Below are 25215 nucleotides of genomic sequence, written 5' to 3' on the forward strand. Positions count from 1 at the left end.
GTAACATTTTACCAAAACCCCATATTCTGGGCTATAAAACATGTTTCAATAAGTTTCAAAGGATTAAAACAAAAGAATGATAACTAAAAAATCTCCAAGTGTTTGAAAATTAAGTAACACACTTTAAAATAAACTATGGCTAGAAGAAGATATCAAAAGGAAAATTAGACAAATTTTCTGTATAGTGATAATGAAAATATAAAGATTGTGGGAAGCAAATACAGCACTTTTGGAGAAAAATTTACAGGTTTAAATATATCTGTTAGAAAAAATAAAAGCTGAAACAAAATTATCTAAGCTTCCATATTAAGAATTAATGAACAGAGAACACCAAATTAAGCTCAAAGAAAGTATCAGAAAGGAAATAATAAATCAGAAATCAATAAAATAGAAACTAGTTATACACTACAGAAAATTAAGTTAAAAGTTGTTTTTCAAAAAATCTTAGTAAAATTTATAAACGCCTAGTAAAAGTAATCAAGAGGAAGAAATTTTAAAATGTTACCATTATCAAGAATTAAAATAGAGATATCACTACATACCCCATACACGTTAAAATATAATAAGAGGATATAATGAACAACATTATACCAATAACTTAGCAAATGTAAATGAAATACATTCCTTAAAAAGCACAACATACTAAAACTTATTAAATAAGATATTAAAAAATCTTAAAAAAATTTATAGCTATTGAAGAAATTAAATCAGTAATTAAAAACCTAACAACAAAAACTCACATCCAGATTGCTTTACTGCTGAATTATTGCAAAGATATAAAGAAAAATAATATTAATGTTACATAAATAATTCCAGAGAATAGAAAAGAATGAATACTTTCCAAAACATTTTATAAGACTAGCATAATCTTGATGCCCAAACCTGACAAAGGCATTAAAAGAAAAAAATAAGAGTTCAACATCTCTTGAGAACATAAATGCAAATTTTCATCAAGAGATGAAAATGCAAATTTTCATCTCTTGAGAACATAAATGCAAATTTTCAGTTTCTATTAAGAAACTGAACAGAGCATTACTTACAGAGGATGGTATAATGGTCAAAATATGACTTTGACTAATTTTTAAATATTAAACCAATCTTACAATACTTGAATAAAATGTATTAGCAATCACACACACACAAACACATACACCACACACAAGATAATCATATATAACACATCATGACCAAGATGGATTTATTCTAGTAATTCAAAGCTGGTTAGCTTTCCAAAGATCAATCAATGTAATACAAAACATCAACAAAGTAAAGGAGAAACAGATATGATTATCTCAATAGATGCAGAGTGATAAATTAGAACACATATTCATGATGAGTCTTTCAGCAAATTAGATAGCAAAAGGAATTTCCTTAATCTGATAAGGATATCTGCCAAAAATTTACAGGAAATATCATGCTTTATAATGACTATGTAAAACCAATATTATCTCTTCCATTTGACATTGTACTGGAGTTTCTAGCCAATGCAATAAAATAAAATAAATAAATAAAAGATACAGGAAAGGAAAGATTTTAAAATATGATAATTATTCACAAATAACATGATTGTTTATGCAGCATATCAAAAAGAATAGGCAGATAAACTATTGAATTTAAAAGAAAATTTAGCAAAATTGCTGGATTCAAGGTCAAATGATTGTATGTCTAAGAAATAAACAATTGGAAAATAAAATTTTGAAAAAGATATCTAGGGATAAATCTAATAAATGATATTTGAGACTTCTATAATGTAAACTGGAAAATATTAAGAGAAATTAAAGAAGACTTCAAAAATGGGGTGATGTTCATGAATTTAAAACTCAAAAATGTAAATATGTTAATGGTCCACAAATTGATCTACTGAGTCAATAGAAGCTCAATACAAATTCAAGCAGGATTTCTTTTTGTGTGTGTGTGTAAACTGACAAGCTGATTCTAAATTTTATATGGAAATGCAACGGGCCAAGAGTTACCATGTAAATTTGAAAGTAAATGGTTAGAGGATACGAGCCACCAGATATCAGTCTTAATATAATGCTATGAAATGAAATGAAAACAGTGTAGTAAATAAACCAAAGGAACAGAACCTCTCTGGAATGAGATTCACATATCACATCACCTGACTTATGGGCATTGTGGTATACAAGGAATGGTCTTTTTAAATAAATGTTATTAGATTAATTATCTATCCAACAGGGAAAAAAACCCCAAAATAGAATACTTTGACCATACTCCACACCATACAAAAAATAAATTTGAGATGAATCACAGACTTAAACATGAAAAATAAAATGATAGGCAAAGATTTTTTTTAAGTAGAACAGAGAAAGCAGTAACTAGAAAGGAAAAGACTCATGAATTAGACATTATTAAAATGTATTTCTATTACCAAGGACATTATTAAGAAAGCAAAAAGACAAGTTTTAGCCTGGAAGAAAATTTTTGTGTTACATTTATTGGAAAATCTGAGAATATGTAAAGAACTTCTACAGAACAATAAAGAGACACACAAACAGGTAAACATTGGGGAAAAGTTTTAAACAGGCATTCATAAGCGTATGAAAAGGTGCTCAGCATCAGTCATTAGGAAAATGCAAATTAAAAACCACAGTGAGCCACCAGAATAGCTAATATTTAAACAATTGATAAATAACAAGTTTCCAAGGATGTGGAGCAGCTGGACCTTTCATATGCTTCTGGTGGAAGTGTAAATTTGTACAACCATTTTATAAAATCTTTTGGCAGTATCTATTAAAACTGAATACATTTATAGCCAGCAATTCCACTTATAGAAATATAAACAATTTATATAGATTTGCATGTACATAAATATGTATAGATTTGCATATGTATAAAGATTCCCAAATTTCTATAGATTTGCATATGTACCTGTAAGAAATACTGCTGATATTTAAACAGCTGAATTTACAAATTAATTAAATACAGTATAGCAATAGAAAAGGTCCAATTAATCCTACACACAACAACATGGATGAGTCTCCTAAGTATAACACTGAGCAGAAGCTGGACACAGGAATACACATTTTTTTGTTCCTTTAATATAAAATTTAGGAAGAGGCAGAGTTAATCTTTGGTGATAGAAGACAGAATAATAGTTACTTTGGGAAGATAAAAACTGAGAAAGGGCAAGATGGGGAGTCTGAGGTGGTGATAATGTTCTATACCTTATCTGAGTGCTATTTACATGGGTGCGTTCACTTTGTAAAAATTCCATGAACTGAATGATTAAGATTGTGCACTTTACTATATATGTTAAACTTCAATAAAAAGTCTGCACAGTGTGAATAAATTGTTGGGAAAAAAAGACCATCTAACAAAGTAAATTCCAGGCCACAAGGCTTTATTGATGAATTCTTTCAAATATCTATAAAAGAATTAATGCCAATCTCACCTAAACCCTTACAGGGAAACAGATATATGGAACACTACCAGCTGGCTTTATGAGACTATCATAAATTTGATACTAAAATCTGATAAAAACATTACAAGAAAGAAAATTACAGTCTAATCTCTCTAAAAAGTATTAAGAATGGAGTAATAAAAGTGTTCTAAAATTAGTGGTGCTGGTTACACAAGTATGAATATACCAAAAATCATTGAACTGTATACTTTAAAAGGGTAATTTTATGGTATGTGAATTATATCTCAAACAAAAGCATATTAAACAACAAATAAAAATTATAAAATATTATGACCAAGCTGATTTATTTCAAGAATGTAAAATTGGAATTTGAATCAGTTTGTCTTTCAAAATTTCTTAGCAATGAAGAGCAAAAGGGAACTTCCTTAATCTAAAAATGGGTATCTACAAAAATACCTACAACAAATACCAGATTAATAGTGAAATATTTGATTGAATCTTTCCCTTTGAGATGGGGAACAAAACAAGGATGCCTTCTAGCCCCCAAGGTGAAATGTTACACTGGTGGTCTACCTAGTGAAAGAAAGAAAGGAAGAAAGAAAGAGAGGAAGGAAGGAAGGAAGGAAGGAAGGAAGGAAGGAAGGAAGGAAGGAAGAAAGGAAGGGAGGGAGGGAGGGAGGGAAGGAGGGAGGAAGGAATGAAGAGAGAGTTCCCTGGTGGTCCAGTGGTTAGGACTCAGTGCTTTCACTGCCATGGGCCCAGGTTCAATCCCTGGTTGGGGAACTAAGATCCTGGAAATCATGTGGCGTGGAAAAAACAAAAAACAAAAAAACAAAAAAACCCAGAAAGAAAGATAGAAGGAGGAAGGAAGGGATAGAGAAAGAAAAGAAAGAAGCAGGAGTAAGAGGAGGAAGAGGGAGGGAGACAGAAAGTTTGTAGTTATCTACTGTTTTTGTACAATGTCATCCAGGCTAAATTGGAACTAGTTTTCCCAGACTTACTTTGCCTGTATGGTTCTAGGTTGGGGTTAGAGTTTGAGAAATTGACATGAAATGCAAGGTAGAAATGAAGCAACAGCCGTTCCACTCTGAAGGTCATCCCTGGTTAGAGGTGGCAAGGGGACAAATGCACTAAACAAACGGACAGGTTCCCATTTGTTCCTGCTCTCCTTATTTCTGCATCCAGCTGTCCTTAACTGCTGGTCCTGCTTACCTACAGTGATTCCAACCCACTCTCAGATGCTTCACTGTGAGCTTACAGAAGCAGTAGTCATGAAGAGCAAAACACTTTTATAGATTTCTAACACCAGCCCTCTTCCCAGTTCTACCCCAGCAGTCAGATGTGCTTAGCTTCCTGAAAGCCCCAACTCCAAGACAGCTAGTTAGTGATTTTTCTGATCTTTTTAGAGCAGCTCCACATGCAATTGGATAAAGTTTAATTGCATAATAAATCTCTTATTTCATAATACCAATAGTAGTTCTGCTTCCATATTTGGACCAAAATTTATCCCAGAGTAACAGAAGAGTCTGGGATTGGTTCTTTGATACGATTGGATTTAAAGGAATTAACGTTGCCCATGAAAAAGGGCACACAAGTAGTTTATGGCGTGTAGGGAAAGAAGATAACCTCAGTTAACACCCATAGACATCTACAATCAATAGAAGCAAGGTTTTGGGTGACCAGGTGGTTGCTGTCCTAGAACATTTTAAGGAAGGCAAATAATGGAGTTGGTTGCATACTTCTAAGTGCACCAGAGAACTTAGGAGAAAGAAAATTGTGAGTACAAAGCTTTAAATTCCTGCTCAAGGTCTGGATCTGGAAGCTTCTACATCTGTCCTAAAAGAAACACTTGTATCCTGTGGCCACAGGGCCAAGATTCCTGAAAAACAAACACACCACCTAATCCTGTGGCTGAACTACAACGCAAATTGAATTCACAATTTCAGAGTCTCTTATGCTAAAGTTTGGGCATTGATTAGAAAAAGAAAGACTCTGAAAATTGAGATGGAGATATATGGAAAAATTTCTAATGAAACAGAATATCTTGAACCAGGAAATTCTTCCGAGAGAGGATCTTCAAGATGGCAGAGAAGTAAGACGTGGAAAACACCTTCCTCCGTACAAATACATCAAAAATACATCTACATGTGGAATCACTCCTACAGAACACCTACTGAAGATCTGGCAGAAGACCTCAGACTTCCCAAAAGGCAAGAAAACCCCCATGCACCTGGGTTGGGCAAAAGAAAAAAGAAAAAACAGAGACAAAACAATAGGGATGGGACCTGTACTTCTGGGAGGGAGCTGTGAAGAAGGAAAAGTTTCCACACACTAGAAAGCCCCTTCACTGGTGGAGATGGGAGTGGGGCATGGGGGAAGCTTCAGTGCCACGGAAGAGGGTGCAGCAACAGGGGTGTAGAGGGCAAAGTGGAGAGATTCCCACACAGAGGATCAGTGCTGACCAGCACTCACCAGCCTGAGAGGCTTGTCTGCTCACCCGCCAGGGTGGGTTGGGGCTGGGAGCTGAGGCTCAAGCTTTGGAGGTCAGATTCCAGGGAGAGGACTGGGGATGGCTGCGTGAACACAGCCTGATGTGGGCCAGTGTGCCACAGCTAGCCAGGAGGGAGTGTGGGAAAAAGTCTAGACCTGCCTAAGGGGCAAGACACCATTGTTTCAGGGTACACAAGGAGAGGGGATTCCTTCCCTCTCTGCCCACAGAAGGCAGAGCACCACCTAAATGAGCTCCAGAGACAGGCATGAGCCAGGGCTATCAGCTCAGACCCCAGAGACGGGCATGAAATGCTAACACTGCTGCTGCAATCACCAAGAATCCTGTATGCAAGCACAGGTCACTATCCACACCCCACTGGGAGCCTGTGCAACACGCCACTGCCAGGGTCCTGTGATCGAGAGACAACTTCCCCAGGAGAACACACAGTGCGCCTCAGGTTGTTGCAACACCACGCTGGCCTCTGCCGCCACAGGCTTGCCAAGCATTCCAATTATAACTACCGTACCCCTCCTTCCCCCCTCCAGCCTCAGTGAGCCAGTGCCCCCTAATTGGCTTCTGCTTAAACCCTGTCCTGTCTGGGCAGGAACAGATGCCTGAGGGCAACCTACACGTAGAGGTAGGGGCAAAACCAAAGCTGAACTCCAGGAGCTGTGTGAACAAAGAAGAGAAAGGGAAATTGCTCTGTGCAGCCTCAGCAGCAGCGGATTAAATCCCCACAATCAACTTGAGGTACCCTGCATCTGTGGAATACCTGAATGGACAATGAATCATCCCAAAATTGAGGTGGTGGACTTCGGGAGCAACAGTAGACTTGGGGTTTGCTGTCTTTGACTGATTTGTTTCTGATTTTTATGTTTATCTTAGTATGGTTTTTAGCACTTGTTATCATTGGTGGATTTGTTTATTGGTTTCGTTGCTCTCTTCTTTTTTTAATTATTATTATTATTTTTAAAATTTTAATAATTTTTTTTTTCTTAAATTGTTTTTTCTTTCTTTTTTTCTCCCTTTTCTTCTGAGCCGTGTGGCTGACAGGGCCTTGGTGCTCCGGCCTGGCATCAGGCCTGAGCCTCTGAGGTTGAAGAGCCAAGTTCAGGATATTGGGCAACCAGAGACCTCCCACCCCACATAATATCAATTGGCGAGAGCTCTAACACAGATCTCCATCTCAACACTAAGACGCAACACCACCGAACGGCCAGCAAGCTCCAGTGCTAGATGCCCCATGCCAATCAACTAGCAAGACAGGAATACAACCCCACCCATTAGCAGAGAGGCTGCCTAAATTCATATTAAGTTCACAGACACCCCAAAATGCACCACAGGACGTGGCCCTGCCCACGAGAAAGGCAAGATCCAGCCTCCCCACCAGAACACAGGCACCAGTCCCCTCCACCAAAAAGCCTACACAAGGCACTGAACCAACCTCACCCCCTGGGGCCAGACACCGAAAGCAATGGGAACTACGAACCTGAAGTCTACAAAAAGGAGACCCCAAACACAGTAACTTAAACAAAATGAGAAGACAGAGAAATATGCAGCAGATGAAGGTGCAAGGTAAAAACTCACCAGACTAAACAAATGAAGAGGAAATAGGCAGTCTACCTGAAAAATAATTCAGAGTAACAATAGTAAAGATGATCCAAAACCTTGGAAATAGAATGGAGAAAATACAAGAAACATCTAACAAGGACCTAGAAGAACTAAAGAGCAAACAAACAATGATGAACAACACAATAAATGAAATTAAAAATTCTCAAGAAGGAATCAGTAGCAGAATAACTGAGGCAGAAAAATGGATAAGTGACCTGGAAGATAAAATAGTGAAAATAACTACCACAGAGCAGAATAAAGAAAAAAAAATGAAAAGAATTGAGGACAGTCTCAGAGACCTCTGGGACAACATTAAACACACCAACATTCGAATTAGGGGTCCCAGAAGAAGAAGAGAAAAAGAAACGGACGGAGAATATATTTGAAGATATTATAGTTGAAAACTTCCCTAACATGTGAAAGGAAATAGTCAATCAAGTCTAGGAAGCACAGAAAGCCCCATACAGGATAAATCCAAGGTGAAACACGCCAACACACATATTAATCAAACTATCAAAAATTAAATACAAAGAAAAAATATTAAAAGCAGCAAAGGAAAAGCAACAAATAACATAGAAGGGAACCCCCATAAGGTAAACAGCTGATCTTTCAGCAGAAACTCTGCAAGCCAGAAGGGAGTGGCAGGACATATTTAAAGTGATGAAAGGGAAAAACCTACAACCAAGATTACTCTACCTAGCAAGGATCTCATTCAAATTAAATGAGAAGAGAAATTAAAATATTTACAGACAAGCAAAAGCTAACAGAATTCAGCACCACCAAACCAGCTTTACAACAAATGCTAAAAGAACTTCTCTAGGCAAGAAACACAAGAGAAGGAAAAGACCTACAACAACAAACCCAAAACAATTAAGAAAATGGTAATAGGAACATACATATCAATAATTACCTTAAATGTAAATGGATTAAATGCTCCAACCAAAAGACATAGACTGGCTGAATGGATACAAAAACAAGACCCGTATATATGCTGTCTACAAGAGACCCACTTCAGACCTAGGAACACATACAGACTGAAAGTGAGGGGATGGAAAACGATATTCCATGCAAACGGAAATCAAAAGAAAGCTGGATTAGCAATTCTCATATCAGACAAAATAGACTTTAAAACAAAGACTATTACAAGAGGCAAAGAAGGACACTGTATAATGATCAAGGGATCGATCCAAGAGGAAGATATAACAATTGTAAATATTTAGGCACCCAACATAGGAGCACCTCAATACATAAGGCAAATACTAACAGCCATAAAAGGGGAAATCGACAGTAACACAGTCATAGTAGGGGACTTTAACACCTCACTTTCACCAATGGACAGATCATCCAAAATGAAAATAAATAAGGAAACACAAGCTTTAAATGATACATTAAACAAGATGGACTTAATTGATATTTATAGGACATTCCATTCAAAAACAACAGAATACACTTTCTTCTCGAGTGCTCATGGATCATTCTCCAGGATAGATCATATCTTGGGGCAAAAATCAAGCCTTGGTAAATTTAAGAATATTGAAATCACATCAAGTATCTTTTCCAAGCACAATGCTATGAGACTAGATATCAATTACAGGAAAAATATCTGTAAAAAATGCAAACACATGGAGGTTAAACAATACACTACTAAATAACCAAGAGATCACTGAAGAAATCAAAGAGGAAATCAAAATATCTAGAAACAAATGACAATGAAAACACAACGACCCAAAACCTATGTGATACAGCAAAAGCAGTTCTAAGAGGGAAGTTTATAGCAACACAATCCTACCTCAAGAAACAAGAAACGTCTTAAATAAACAACCTAACCTTACACCTAAAGCAATTAGAGAAAGAAAAACAAAAAAAACCCACAGTTAGCAGAAGGAAAGAAATCATAAAGATCAGGTCAGAAATAAATGAAAAAGAAATGAAGGAAACAATAGCAAAGGTCAATTAAACTAAAAGCTGGTTCTTTGAGAAGATACACAAAATAAACCATTAGCCAGACTCATCAAAAACAAAAGGGAGAAGACTCAAATCAATAGAATTAGAAATGAAAAAGGAAAAGTAAAAACTGACACTGCAGAAATACAAAGGATCATTAGAGATTACTTCAAGTAACTCTATGCCAATAAAATGGAAAACCTGGAAGAAATGGACAAATTCTTAGAAAAGCACAACCTTCTGAGACTAAACCAGGAAGAAAGAGAAGATATAAGCAGACAAGTACTGAAATTGAGACGTGATTAAAAATCTTCCAACAAACAAAAGCCCAGGACCAGATGGCTTCACACGCGAATTCATCAAACATTTAGAGAAGAGCTAACACCTATCCTTCTCAAACTCTTCCAAAATATAGCAGAGGGAGGAACAATCCCAAACTCATTGTACGAGGCCACCATCACCCTGATACAAAACCAGACAAAGATGTCACAAAGAAAGAAATCTACAGGCCAATATCACTGATGAACATAGATGCAAAAATCCTCAACAACATACCAGCAAACAGAATCCAACAGCACATTAAAAGGATCATACACCATGATCAAGTGGGGTTTATCCCAGGAATGCAAGGATTCTTCAACATACGCAAATCAATCAACGTGACACACCATATTAACAAACTTAAGGATAAAAACCATATGATCATCTCAATAGATGCAGAAAAAGCTTTCAACAAAATTCAACACCCATTTATGATAAAAACCCTCCAGAAAGTAGGCATACAGGGAACTTACCTCAACATAATAAAGGCCATATATGACAAACCAACAGCCAGCATCGTTCTCAATGGTGAAAAACTGAAACCATTTCCTCTAAGATCAGGAACAAGACAATGTTGCCCACTCTCACCACTATTATTCAACATAGTTTTGGAAGTTTTAGCCACAGCAATCAGAGAAGAAAAAGAAACAAAAGGAATCCAAATCGGAAAAGAAGAAGTAAAATGGTCACTGTTTGCAGATGACATGATACTATACATAGAGAATCCTAAAGATGCTACCAGAAAACTACTAGAGCTAATCAATGAATTTGGTAAAGTAGCAGGGTACAAAATTAATGCACAGAAATCTCTGGCATTCCTATACACTAATGATGAAAAATCTGAAAGAGAAATTAAGGAAACACTCCCATTTTAGGGCAATAGGGCAATTCATCTCAAACTTCTGCAACAAAAAGAATAACATACCTAGGAATAAACCTACCTAAGGAAACAAAAGACCTGTATGCAGAAAACTATAAGACACTGATGAAAGAAATTAAAGATGATACAAACAGATGGAGAGATATACCATGTTCTTGGACTGGAAGAATCAACATTGTGAAAATGACTCTACTACCCAAAGCAATCTACAGATTCAATGCAATCCCTATCAAACTACCAATGGCATTTTTCACAGAAGTAGAACAAAAAATTACACAATTTGTATGGAAACACAAAGGACTCCAAATAGCCAAAGCAATCTTGAGAAAAAAAAACAAAAAAAAACAAAAAAAAACGGAGGTGGAGGAATCAGGCTCCCTGATTTCAGACTATTCTACAAAGCTCCAGTAATCAAGATAGTATGGTACCGGCACAAAAACAGAAATATAGATCAATGGAACAGGACGGAAAGCCCAGACATAAACCCACACACATATGGTCACCTCATTTTTGATAAAGGAGGCAAGAATATACAATGGGGAAAAGACAGCCTCTTCAATAAATGGTGCTGGGAAAACTGGACAGCTACATGTAAAAGAATGAAATTAGAACAGTCCCTAACACCATACATAAAAGTAAACTCAAAATGGATTAAAGACCTAAATGTAAGGCCAGACACTATAAAACTCCTAACTGAAAACATAGGGAGAACACTCTATGACATAAATCACAGCAATATCCTTTTTGACCCACCTGCTAGAGAAATGGAAATAAAAAGAAAAATAAACAAATGGGACCTAATGAAACTTAAAAGCTTTTGCACAGCAAAAGAAACCTTAAACAAGATGAAAAGACAACCCTCAGAATGGGAGAAAATATTTGCAAATGAAGCAACTGACAAAGGATTAATCTCCAAAATATATAAACAGCTCATGCAGGTCAATATCAGAAAAACAAACAACCCAATCCAAAAATGGGCAGAAGACCTAAATAGACATTTTTCCAAAGAAGATATACAGATTGCCAACAAACACATGAAAGGATGCTCAGCATCACTAATCATTAGAGAAATGCAAATCAAAACTACAATGAGGTATCACCTCACACCGGTCAGAATGGCCATCATCAAGAAATCTACAAACAATAAATGCTGGAGAGGGTGTGGAGAAAAGGGAACCCTCTTGCACTGTTGGTGGGATGTAAATTGATACAGCCACTCTGGAGAACAGTATGGAGATTCCTTAAAAAACTAAAAACAGAACTACCTTACCACCCAGCAATCCCACTGCTTGGCATATACCCTGAGAACACCATCATTCAAAAAGAGTCATTTACCACAATGTTCACTGCAGTTCTATTTACAATAGCTGGGACATGGAAACAACCTAAGTGTCCACCAACAGATGAATGAATAAAGAAGATGTGGCACATATATACAGTGGAATATTACTCAGCCATGAAAAGAAATGAAATTGAGTTATTTGTAGTGAGGTGGATGGACCTAGAGTCTGTCATACAGAGTGGTGTAAGTGAGAAAGAGAAAAACAAATATTGTATGCTAACACATATATATGGAATCTAAAAAAAAAAAAAAAGTTCTGAAGAACCTAGGGGCAGGACAGGAATAAAGACAGAGACGTAGAGAATGCACTTGAGTACACGGTAAGTGGGAAGGGTAAGCTGGGATGAAGTGAGAGAGTAGCATTGACATATATACACTACCAAATATAAAATAGATAGCTAGTGGGAAACAGATGCACAGCACAGGGAGATCAGCTCAGTGCTTTGTGACCACCTAGAGGGGTGGCATAGGGAGGGTGGGCTTGAGATGCAAGAGGGAGGGGATATGGGGATATATGTATGCAGACAGTTGATTTGCTTTTTTATACAGCAGAAACTGACACAACATTATAAAGCAATTATACTCCAATAAAGATGTTAAAAAAAATTGTAACCACAAAGAAAAGTAAATAATTCTAAATACAAAAAAAAAAAAAAAGAAGAAGAAGAAGATACACAGATGGCAAAGAAGAAAAAAAGAAATTCTGCCAAGCCTACTTTGCCAGATGGAGAGCCTTCCTCCCTGGTCTGAGGAGAAAAGCATCCTCTTGCCTGAAGAAACTAACAGACTCTCGTGAGGTAGCTGTCCTGATAGGACTGCTGTGGAAAATACAGAATGCTCAGTTAAATTTGAATTTCAGAAAAAAAAGAAAATTTCTAAGTATATCCCAAATATTGCATGGCACACATTTATTCTACAGAAATATTTGTTGCTTCTCTGAATTCAAATTTAATTGGGCATCTTGCATTTTTATTTACTAAGTCTGGCAACCCAAATTGCAGGGACTGCTGATTTTCCTCAGGACCTATCCCTACCACCTTGCTTTGTTTCTAGTCCTCTAACCAGATTCAAGCCCTGACAGGACCAGGGAGATCTGGGGAAATAAAATTTATGACCTGTGAGAAAGTATAAAATACAGCAAAAGAATTGAGATTCTGAATTCAATGTGTTAGTTTGAGTGTGGCCTAACAGAATGAAGTTCAAAAGCAGAACATTATTAGTGTACTGCAGAAGAAAACATCCTGTGGCCTAGGGACTTAGGAATGCTAGAGTGGATTTATTATGTAAGACCTGTTCATCTACTCCCTAATTATCTCCATGGTGCACATAGGTTGAAAGTGAGACCTTTTACCCAAGGCTTTGAGAAATACATTTATGCAGAAGTTTCAGCATCCTTGAAGAACTCTGTGATGGTTATTCTCCATAGGCCAGGAATGACAGTGGGAATGGTAGCTATTAAATGGGGTTACCTGAATCCAATGGGGATGAAAGGACCTCAGGGTCACAGAGGCCAAGTGGTAGCACTTAACTGTCAGAGACAACTGAAGCAGAAATCAGAATGATTTTCCTGCAAAGATCTTTGTCATTGGCTCATTGATCATGGAATCACTAAAACTGAAGCAGATGGATAGTGGTCTAAAGTTTTAGTTGATTTGTATTAGTAGAGAAGATCTAGGTCTAGTGAACAGGTCTGACTTGAATCACTACAGAAGAGAGTTGTGGTTATTTATCAACCAATTCTAAGACTTGAGAACCAGTTTAGAGACCCAGAGCAGCTTCAATAAAACGGGAGACTGGCTCTTCTTGAGGAAGAGGAAGCAACTGCTGCACAGCCAAAATGTATACTGTAAGTTTCCTCCCTACCCTTTACCAAGGAGGCTTAAAGCCATTTGCCAGGGTTGGATATAGAAAAGGTTACAGAATTATAGATAGAGACAAAAATATGGAAATATGTCAAGGTGTATTATTTTTAATATAATGAGATCTTGTATAGTCTTGTATAAATTGTGTATAAAACATACTATTTTGTCATCTGATTTTCTTCACAGAAATATATATAATAATCATCTTTATAAATATTAAGTGTTTTTCCATAATATCTTTTTATGGCTGAATAAATTTCCAATGTATGGATGTATTTCTTCTAATTCTGCATGGCTATTTTATGCTTCTTAGGGAATTCTCAGTAGTCACTTTTAACATGTCTTTTTGCTTCCAATAGGTTATTTGCAAACCATATTGGGAACCATGCAGTGCATTTAGGTTAGTTTAACATGTTTGCCATTATAAAGTGTGCTTCAATAAAAAGTTTACAATCTGTTACTTCCTAAGTATAAATTCTAAGAAGCGGGTCAAAATATAAGCCCAATTTTGAGGCTTATATTACATAATGACTTTCAAGAGAGTGTGTTGAACCATTGGCACATGAAAGTGTGAATTCCTCCACAGCTTCATCAAACCTCAAAGAGTATCACTTTAAAAATCTTTACTAATTTTCTAAGCAGGATGGTTATTATACTGGGGATGGCAGAACCAACATAATTCCAAATTAACTGAGGTAAAAATAAAGTTTGAAGACTTTTATGCATTTAAGTCCCCAGGTTCAGAAAAGGCACAACCCAGGATAAAGAAGAACTTAAGAAAACAGTTGCCAGGACCCCACATGTATTTTTGAGACCATTATAGCTGTCTTCAGCCATCTGAATGACAGAATGAAAAAAATCAATCAAGATTTTTATAACTCCAGGGGGAAAGTGAGAACTTATTGGTAAAGGTGATAGAAAAGAATATTCCAACTCACTCTCACAAATAGGTGGGTCATTATCCCAGATGACAGAGTTGCCAGAGATGATGCATGCAGCAGAGGATTGACCGATGAGTCGGTATCTAGAGGCAAAGAATAATGAATGTTATATTCTAAATAAACACTTAATCCTGCTTAAATTGCTGCTTACAAGAGATTACAATCTGGGAGAATTCAGAAGGACAATTTCCATTTGTCAAAGTACTATTGCTTTCCCAACTTTTGTGTCTTTATTTGGACTTTAAAATTATCTTCTTCATGCCTTCTAAATTAGATGAGATCTCTCTCCTTTATTAGGTTAAGGCACATTTTTTATATACATCTAAGATAAATAAGATTCATCAAACTATAACCAAAGGAAATCCAAGCAAGACAAACACAGTTGAACACTTATTTCATATTATAAATGTTAAAGGCAGAAATTCTCAATTAGTACGCCACAAGCTGTTCAAAGTTTGCTATACAATTTGGAAAAACTGATGACATTTATTTTTACTTCAGCTGAAATTTTCTATAGTCATGGAATGTTGGGCTGAACCATTCATGAAAATTGGTGGAGAGTAAGGCCGAACTTGATACTACTACAGGTTAAGACGAATAGTGTCAAATAACTGTCAAGTGTTATTTGGTATAGCTGAGAACACTGCCTTATGAATATATAAGAAACTATGGCAGCACAAACTTTATTCAAACATCAAAATGGGTCAAATGGAGATCAAATGAAAAGAGCTGTGGATGTTCTTGAAGAAACCTGAAGCACTGTTACATTGAAGCAGTGGTTATGTTGTATTTATTAATGCCTTCAGTATTGTTTTCAGGTTTTTAATGCCTTCCAGTACACTATCAAAAATGAAAATATTCTAAATTGCACTGCAAACACACATACACACAAATAGAAAACAAATGGAGTAAAGGAAAGCTGCAGTCTTTCCACTATGTGTGCACCTCTTCCTTCCTGTTTGCCATAGGAGTGGAGAATCATGGAGACTCCTCTGGTTTTTGACTTCATAAAGATTATTTCTTAAAGTGCTCTTTTTGATGTTTTAATCATGAGGATTGGGATAAAAATGGTGAAGCAAGTTCTAACTTGAGTCGTCAATTCTTCTGAAACGTTTTGTTTTGTTTTATTTTTTTGCATGTTGCCACATGATAGAAGAATGATTTATTAGAACAAATTCCATGACAAATCATATAAAATAACCATTTTCTGAAAGACATCCATAAGACCACTTGAGGACAAATGCACAGAGGTGCCTCCAAGAAGCCAGACAAACAAGTTACCAAGCCCATGTCTGGTGTGAGTGGAGGAGCCCTCCTGCTGCTATCTTGAAGTCTAGGTCTCACCAACCAGGCTCTGCTGATGCTGCCATTGCAGGCAGAATAAGGCTCACATGCTGGGGCATGAGATATGTCAGCGCACCCAGGTTCCGCTATTGATACAGCTGCTGGTGGACTGGGACCTGCTGCTTCCCATGGGTGTGTGACATGGGAAGGATAGACTTCCCTCATCCCCAATTTCTCCCTATGCTGCTAATTTAGGCAGATTGGGCCACCACTATCACTAAGTGTGGGTCTCCCTACTACATCCTTGCTGAGCTTTCCCTTCCCCAGTCCTTTAACAGGAGAGTAGGCTTCTCTCTCTCTCTCTGCTTGTTGACTGTTCTGGCTTACAGTCTTCTATAGCACCCATCCTGAGAGATAAAAAGAAAACCCAGGGAACTCACTGCAGGGTCATTCTTTAAGTTCTGGGGTCCCTAGCCAGTCCACTTTCTTTCTACCTTTTGTGGTCCTTTTATGGTTGTATGTTGAACAATTTCTAGGGTATTTAGTTATATGTAGAGAGAGAAGCAGGGAAAAGTGAATCTGGAACTGGAAGTTCAGTAACAGCTCTTTAAAAGCCGATTATAAAAGTTAATACTCAGTCATTGTAGAAAAAAAGTGAAAGATACAGAAAATTCCAGTAATGGAAAAAAATTACCTAAACAGTACCTTACAACATAGTTAATGGTTTAGAGAAGTGCTTCTCCAAAGTTTTATTTGCATAGAAATCACCAGGGCATCTTGTGAAAATATGATTCTGATTCAGTGGGTATGAAAATTCTGCATTTCTAACAAGCTCCCAGGAGATGCTGACCTTGCTGGTCTGTGCACCATACTCTGGGTCAAGAACTTACAGAAAATTCTTTCAGTTTCTTACATGAAGAGATATACATGTAACATGGATGTCAGCTGTCAAGTAGGTGTGGTTAAACTGGGCCAGGACCTATATTTCACAGCTGTGTGAGAGTCCTCTTCCACACACATGATTACTGTGTGTCTTAGGACTAATTTCCCCATACTTCTCTCTGCTTTCACTTTCCTGTGTCCCTCCCTGCTGGCTTTGGGTTCTGCACTACATTTTATCTAGCAGCAATGCCCAGGATTTTTGTGGGTTTCTCCCCCAAATCCACTTGCTCAAAGCATTTGTTGTTGCATTTGGGGGAAGTTTTAGGGAGTGTTACACTGGGAAGTGAATGCCATTAGGCATTTTATTCCATCCCTCACTTGTCTTTCTCCTTCTCTGGAAAAAACAAGCAACTTCCTCTCCTTGCCTTGCACAGAACAGGCCCTTTGGGGTCTCACCTTCTTTAAATATAACATCTATCCTAAAACTGTTTTCATTATATACAATATTGTTGGGTAGGACACCTACATTTGCTTTTCAGATTTCCTTTTGGGGGCTTATTGAGATCGACAGTCCTGGGTTCTCTGTTTACCCCTACCTACCCATCATGAGTTCTCAGACTGGTGAGTTTGGGAGAAGGAATAGGGCAATTCATCTCAAACTTCTGCATTCCCACTGTTCATGCCTGCAGAGAGGATGTATTCTAGTTTATTCTCTGCTATGTGCTAAGGGGCCTCTCCTACCCCTGTGGTGAGTGGGCGTGGGGATGGGATGGATGCAGGAAGCTTACAGTTGTCCAGCTGTGTCTGAGAACAGGTAATTACATTTAATAATGGGATTTTAAAAATTAGGTCATTTAGCCCTGACCTAAAGTTATATTCTCTACTAATCTCTTTCAGCAATAAAGATATAATTTGACCTTCATCTGTCTGATTCCTCAGCTGGTCCAGAAATTTGGTGGTGAAGATACATGTATTGTTTATTGGAATCCCTCAAACCCCAGCAAATATATTATAATCAATCCCCAATATTTTTATTGGCAGAATAATATTCCATCACATGAATGGACCATAATTTACTCAAATAATCCCCTGTTGTTGAACATTAAGATGTTTTCCATTCCAACCTTTCCAAGCCTTTAGAGTCTAAAAGACTTCAAAAAGGAAGACTGTTAAGTTTGACTTCTTGGCAAAAGTGCATTGCCTAAATTGTGTTAAATGGTATAAATTTGTATCAATTTATACTGCTACTAGGAGATTATGTCAATGCCCATTACCCTGAACTTCAAAACTATCAGCTATACAGAGGGATTTTTGTGTGTTTTGTTTCTTGCTATATCTCCAGCTTCCAGAATAGTACCTATTCTTAGTATTTGTAGGCTCTGAATAAATACTTTTGGATTGAATAAGTGGTCAAAGTAGCATATTATTGTTATTTTCATTTGTATTAATTTTATTAATAGCAAGGCCAGACTCTTCCACATGTATTTACAATTTGTACCTTTTTCTTTTGTTAATTGCCACTTTGTATCTTTTGATCATTTCTCTATTTAGGTGTTCATATTTTGTTTGTAAGGGCTATTTATATATTTTTGTGGTTTTTCATTTGTACTTTATTTGTTTTTAGTATTTGTATATGTGTCAATTCTATTAACCTCTCTGTGGATTCTGCCTTTGCTTGAAATGAACCCATTGACTTGGAATGTTCCTAAATCTGATACATATTTATTATTTTTTATTTCATTTTATTTAGGTGTCACATATAACATGTAATTCTTTGATCAATATGAAATTTATTGTGGTGCATAAAATGTGCTAATTATTTAACATAAATAAAAAATACTAGTTTGCTTACTGCTTTGACATGCTGCGTGATACCTTCATATAATACCCTCTTTTACAAATTTGGGTCTATTTCTGGACTTCCTATCCTACTCTTTTGAGCTCTGTATTTTATAATATACCATTATAATATACTTAAAATTACTTTAACTTAATAATATGCTTTGAAGTAAAGATGTTGAAGATTTGAATAATATAAACCGAAGCCCTTTTAATAGATTGGTTTTCAACTTTGTTCTCTACGGTGAGAGAATGTACTTTTAAATTCTATAGGTTATTCAAGCAAAGTAATAGATACACTAGGTAGAAAATCTTCATGTAGAAAATCAATAAATTTCTTTTACATCCTGATTACAATGAACATGATCTCATTTTTATAAAATAAATTTCTAAAAGGAAAAAACAAAAATACCCCAATTGTGACCCCAACTTATATGAAGAAAGTGTAACATTTTCTTCCCTCTATTTTGCTACATGGATTAATTTGTCTACTTTTGTTCAGTTGGAAATTATTTTTTACCCGACCAGGGTAACATCCATTAAAAATACATATGAATTTGTTTTCTCCATTTTTTGAGGTCAAGAATGAGACACTGACTATAAGTCTAGCACTTTAAAATTTTCTTAATTTCAAGATTTCTTTTTATACTCTGTGATTTTAGATATAATTATGTTCTTAAATCCTTCTCTAAAAATAATCTTCCTTTACATCAATGAAACACCCATGTTAAAAATAAATCATCTGATAACTTGTATCCTGAAATCTTGATGAACTATTTATTAGCTATAATATGTTGTGTGTGTGTGTGTGTGTGTGTGTGTGTGTGTCTGTGTGTACATTCCTTAGTATTTTCTATACCAGATATGTAATTTGCAAACAGAGAGGTTGTTTTCTTTTTCTTTCTTTGATTGAACTATAGTTGGCATACAATATTGTATTAATTTCAGATGTACAATATGGTGATTTGACATATTATATATATACATATATATGTATATATATGTATATGTTGAATTGATCACCACAATAAGCCTAGTAACCATCTGTCATAATGCAAAGTTATTACAATATTACTGACTATATTCTCTATGCTGTACATTACATCCTGTGATTTATTTACTTTATAACTGGAAGTTTATACCTCTTGATCTCCTTCACCTGTTTCACCCAACCCCCTATTCCCCTTCCCTTTGATGACCACCAGTTTGTTTTCTGTATCTGTGAGTCCATTTCTGCTTTGCTTTGTTTTGTTTGTTCATTTGTTTTGTTTTTAGATTCCACATATAAGTGAAATCATATTTGTCTTTCTTTGTCTAACTTATTTCACTTAACATAATGCCCTCTAGGTCCATTCATGTTGTCACAAATGACAAGATTTCATTCTTTTTTATGGCTGAGTGATATTGTTTTGTATATATACTCCATCTTCTTTATCCATTTACCTATCAATGACACTTAGGTTGCTTCCATATCTTGACTATTGTACATAGATATATTTATGTTATGTCCTCTTCTTGGATTTATCCCTTTATCATTATGTTATGTCCTTCTTTGTCTTTTGTTACAGTCTTTGTTTTAAAGTGTATTTTGTCTAATATAAGTCTTGCTGTTCCAGCTTTCTTTTTGTTTACATTTGTGTGGAATATCTTTTTCTATGCTTTCACTTTCAGTCTGTGTGTGTCTTTAGATTTGAAGTGAGTCTCTTTGTAGACAGCATATATATGGGTCTTGTTTTCTTAATCCATTCAGCCATCCTGTATCTTTTATTTTAATTGGGGTATAGTTGCTTTACAATGTTGCATTGGTTTCTGCTGTACAACAAAGTGAATCAGCTATATGTATACACATATCCCCTCCCTCTCAGACCTCCCTCCCACCGCCCTCCATCCCACCCATCTAGGTCACCACAGAGCACCGAGCTGAGCTCCCTGTGCCATACCGCAGTTTCCAACTAGCTATCTATTTTACACATGGTAGTGTATATATGTCAGTCCCAATCTCCCAATTCATCCCACCTCCCCTTCCCCCCATGTCAACATGTCTGTTCTCTATGTCTATGTCTCTATTCCTGCTCTGCAAATATGTACCTGTACCATTTTTCTAGAGTCCACATATATGTGTTAATATACAATATTTGTTTTTCTCTTTCTGACTTACTTCACTTTGTATGAGAGACTCTAGGTCTATGCATATCTCTATAAATGACCCAATTTCATTCCTTTTTATGGCTGAGTAATATTCAATTGTATATATGTACCACATCTTCTTTATCCATTCATCTGTCGATGGACATTTACGGTGTTTCCATGTCCTGGTATTGTAGATAGTGTTGCAATGAATATTGGGGTGCATGTGTCTTTTTGAATTATGGTTTTCTCAGGGTATATGCCCCTTAGTGCGATTGCTGGATCATATGGTAGTTCTATTTTTAGTTTTTTTAAGGAACCTCCATACTGTTCTCCATAGTGGCTGTATCAATTTACATTCCCACCAACAGTGCAAAAGGGTTCCCTTTTCTCCACACCCTCTCCAGCATTTATTGTTTATAGATTTTTTGATGATGACCATTCTGACTGGTGTGAGGTGATACCTCATTGTAGTTTTGATTTGCATTTCTCTAATAATTAGTGATGTTGAGCAGCTTTTCATGTGCGTCTTGGCCATCTGTGTGTCTTCTTTGGAGAAATGTCTGTTTAGGTCTTCTGCCTATTTTTGGATTGGGTTGTTTGTTTTTTTTGGTATTGAGCTGCATCAGCTGCTTGTATATTTTGGAGATTAATCCTTTGTCAGTTGCTTCGCTTGAAAATATTTTCTCCTATTCTGAGGGTTGTCTTTTCATCTTGTTTATGGTTTACTTTGCTGTGCAAAAGCTTTTAAGTTTCATTAGGTCCCATTTGTTTATTTTTGTTTTTATTTTCCTTTCTCTAGGATGTGGGTCAAAAAAGATCTTGCTGTGATTTATGTCAAAGAGTGTTCTGCCTGTTTTCCTTTAAGAGTTTTATAGTTTCTGGCCTTACATTTAGGTCTTTAACCCATTTTGAGTTTATTTTTGCATATGGTGTTAGGGAGTGTTCTAATTTCATTCTTTTCCCAGCACCACTTAATGAAGAGACAGTCTTTTCTCCATTGTATATTCTTGCCTCCTTTGTCATAGATTAGGTGAACATAGCTGTATGGCTTTATCTCTGGGCTTTCTATCCTGTACCATTGATCTATATTTCTGTTTTTGTGCCAGTACCATATTGTGTTGATTACTATAGCTTTGTATTATAGTCTGAAATCAGGAAGCCTGATTCCTCCAGCTCTGTTTTTCTTTCTCAAGATTGCTTTGGCTATTTGGGGTCTTTTGTGTTTCCATACAAATTGTTAAATTTTTTGTTCTAGTTCTGTGAAAAATGCCATTTGTAATTTGATAGGGATTGCATTGAATCTGTAGATTGCTTTGGGTATTATAGTCATTTTCACAATATTGATTCTTCCAATCCAAGAACATTGTATCTTTTGATTAGAGTATTTCGTTCATTTACATTTAAAGTAATTACTGATAGGTAAGTACTTTTTGCCATATTGTTAATTGTTTTATGGTTGTTTTTGTAGTTCTGCTCTGTTCCTTTCTTCTTCTCTTGTTCTCTTCCTGTGTGATTGGATGACTCTCTCTAGCTTTATGTCTGTATTCTTTTCTCTTTATATTTTGTGCTATAGGTTTTTGGTTTGTAGTTACCATGAGATTTACATATAGCAGCCTATGTATATAGCAGCCTATTTTAATTTGATGGTTGCTTAAGTTGGAACACATTCTAAAAGCACTAAAAGCATTGCATTTTTACTCCTTCCCCCATTTTATGTTTTTGACATCATATTTTACATCCTTTCATTCTGTGTATTGCTTAACTAATTATTTTAGATTTAGATGGATTTTACTACCTTTGTCTTTTAAACTTCATACTAGCTTTATAAGTGGTAGATCCACTACGTTAACTCTGTGTTTGCCTTTACTAGTGAGATATTTTTCCTTTCATAGTTTTTTTTTGTTTCTAGTTATGGTCTTTTCTTTTCCATTCGAAGAAGTTCCTTTAACATTTCCTGTAAAGCTGGTTTAGTGGTGATGAACTTTTAGCTTTTGCTTGTCTGGGAGGCTCCAGCTCTCTTTCAACTCTGAACGATAACTTTGCTGGGTATTCTTATACGTTTTTTCCTTTCAGCACTTTGAAAATATTGTGCCAGTCCCTTCTGACCTGTAAAGTTTCTGCCTAAAAATCAGTTGATAGTCTTATGGAGGTTTCCTTGTACATAACTTTTTTCTTTCTTGTTCCTTTTAAGATTGTCTCTTTATCTTTAACTTTTGACATTTTAATTGTAATGTGTCTTCGTGTGGGTCTCTTTGGCTTCATCTTGTTTGGGACTCTCTGTGCTTCCTGGATTTTAATGTCTGTTTCCTTTGCCAGGTTAGGGAAGTTTCCAGCCATTATCTTTTCAAATAGGCTTTCTGTCCCTTTCTTTCTCTTTTCCCCTTCTGGGCCCCCTCTAATGAAAATGTTAGTATGCTTGATGTAGTCTCAGAGGTTCCTAAGGCTATCTTCATTTTTTAATTCCTTTTTTTTTCTTTTTGCTGTTCCAATTGGGTGATTTCCACTACTCTGTCTTCCAGATCACTGATCTGTTCTTCTGCATCCTCTATTCTGTAATTGATTCCCTCTAATGTATTTTTCATTTCAGTTATTGTATTCTTCAGTTCTGATTGGTTCTTCTTTGTATTCTCTGTCTCTTTGTTGACGTTCTTACTGTGTTCATCCATTCTTCTCCTGAGTTTGATGAGCATCTTTATGACTATTACCTTGAACGTTTTATCTTATAAATTGCTTATCTCCATCTTGTATATTTCTTTTTCTGGGGTTTTATCTTGTTCTTTCACTGGGAAGGTATTCCTTTGTCTCCTATTTTGCCTAACTCTCGGTGTTTGTTTTTATACATTAGGTACATCAGCTACATCTCCCAACTTTAAAAGAGTGGCCTTATGTAGATAGTTTTATGTAGAGCCCAGTGGCATAATCCCCCCTGGTCACCCAAGCCAGGTGCTCAAGGCTATCCCCTGCATGGGCTGCCTGCATCCTCCTGTTGTGTTTAGGCCATGACTTTTACAAGACACTCTGGTAGGCAGGGATGATCCCCAGCCCAGCTGTCTGTGAGGCCTGGTTGCAACTTCTGTGGGCTTGCTGGTGGGAAGGGCTAGGTCCCCCAGAATGTGAGCCACTTTGGAGGATCACTGGTCCTGGGCAGAACCATGTACCAGGTAGGATGGGGTGGGAACTTCTTTAGAGGGACTGGTTGAGGCAGGTGGGTTGGGTTGGGCAGGTACTTAGGGGAACATTGGGGTGGGGCACACAGTGTTACCTATGTTGATGAAGAGTGACAGAAAGGCACCTACCAGCACTAGGCCAGCTAGGTGTAAGGAGAGAAAAAAAATGGCACCTACCAGCACTTCCATCCCCTGGTACCTGCCCCAGAATTAATCAATAAATCTCCTCCTCATAAAGCCAAGGCATTTTTTAACTTGCTGCTCTGTCTGTGCTGGGATTCAGAGCAAGTGAGCCCTTCAAGATCAGTCTCCCACTGCCCTCTGGCTCCCCTGAAAGATAAGCCTGCTGGTTTTCAAAGCCAGACACTATGGTGGTTTGTCTTCCCAGGGCAGGTGCCCCAGGCTGGGGAGCCCAGTGTGGGTCTTGGACCCCTCACTCCTCAGGGGGGACCCCCATGGTTGTGATTTTCTTCTGGCTTGTGGGTCACTGCATTGCGGGGGGAGGTGTTCTGACTAGACCACATCTCTTCCCCTCTTCTTCATCTCAATGTGGCCTTTTCTTTATATCCTTAGTTGTAGAAAATCTGTTCTTCTAGTCTTCAGGTCACTTTCAGAGATAGTTATTCTATATGTAGCTGTAGTTTTCGTATGTCTGTGGGAGAAGGCTAGGATTTTTCTACTCCACCCTCTTGATCTGGCCTCCAAACAGAGACTGTTTTAATTCTCCTTTCCAATCTGGATGCCTTTTATTTCTTTTTCTTGACTAATTTCCTGGCTAGAATTTCCAGTATAATGGTAAATATTTGTGTGACAATTTTAATTTATATAAATGTGTATGTGATGTGGTATACATGTGTGTCTGTTTATGTGTGTGTGTATGTGCTGTAGAAATATATTTCTTAGTTGTTGATCATGGTAAAATAAGTTTGAAAACCATTGTCCTAGAGAAACTTTTGCCCATGTGTACTAGGAGACATGTATGAGTATCTTTATATCAGGGATGCTTATAATAGCGAAAACAAAACAAAGCAAAACAAACTAGAAATAATCCAAATATCTAACGACAACAAAAATAAGAAATACATTCTTCTGTATCCAGACAAGAGAGCACTATCCTAAATGAAAATGAATTAACAACA

The 25215-nt window shown here is 36.6% G+C and overlaps 1 protein-coding gene across 1 annotated transcript in view; it reads right to left on the reverse strand.

Annotated features, from left to right (window-relative positions):
• The window catches only part of CR1 (complement C3b/C4b receptor 1 (Knops blood group)), a 189414-nt gene that overhangs the window by 103618 nt on the left and 60581 nt on the right, over nucleotides 1-25215 (reverse strand). The window contains 1 exon segment of the mRNA XM_057528241.1: nucleotides 14772-14857. Coding sequence (XP_057384224.1) covers nucleotides 14772-14857 — 86 coding nt within the window.

Source organism: Balaenoptera acutorostrata, chromosome 1 (assembly GCF_949987535.1).
Source record: "Balaenoptera acutorostrata chromosome 1, mBalAcu1.1, whole genome shotgun sequence".
NCBI classification, from domain to species: domain Eukaryota; kingdom Metazoa; phylum Chordata; class Mammalia; order Artiodactyla; family Balaenopteridae; genus Balaenoptera; species Balaenoptera acutorostrata.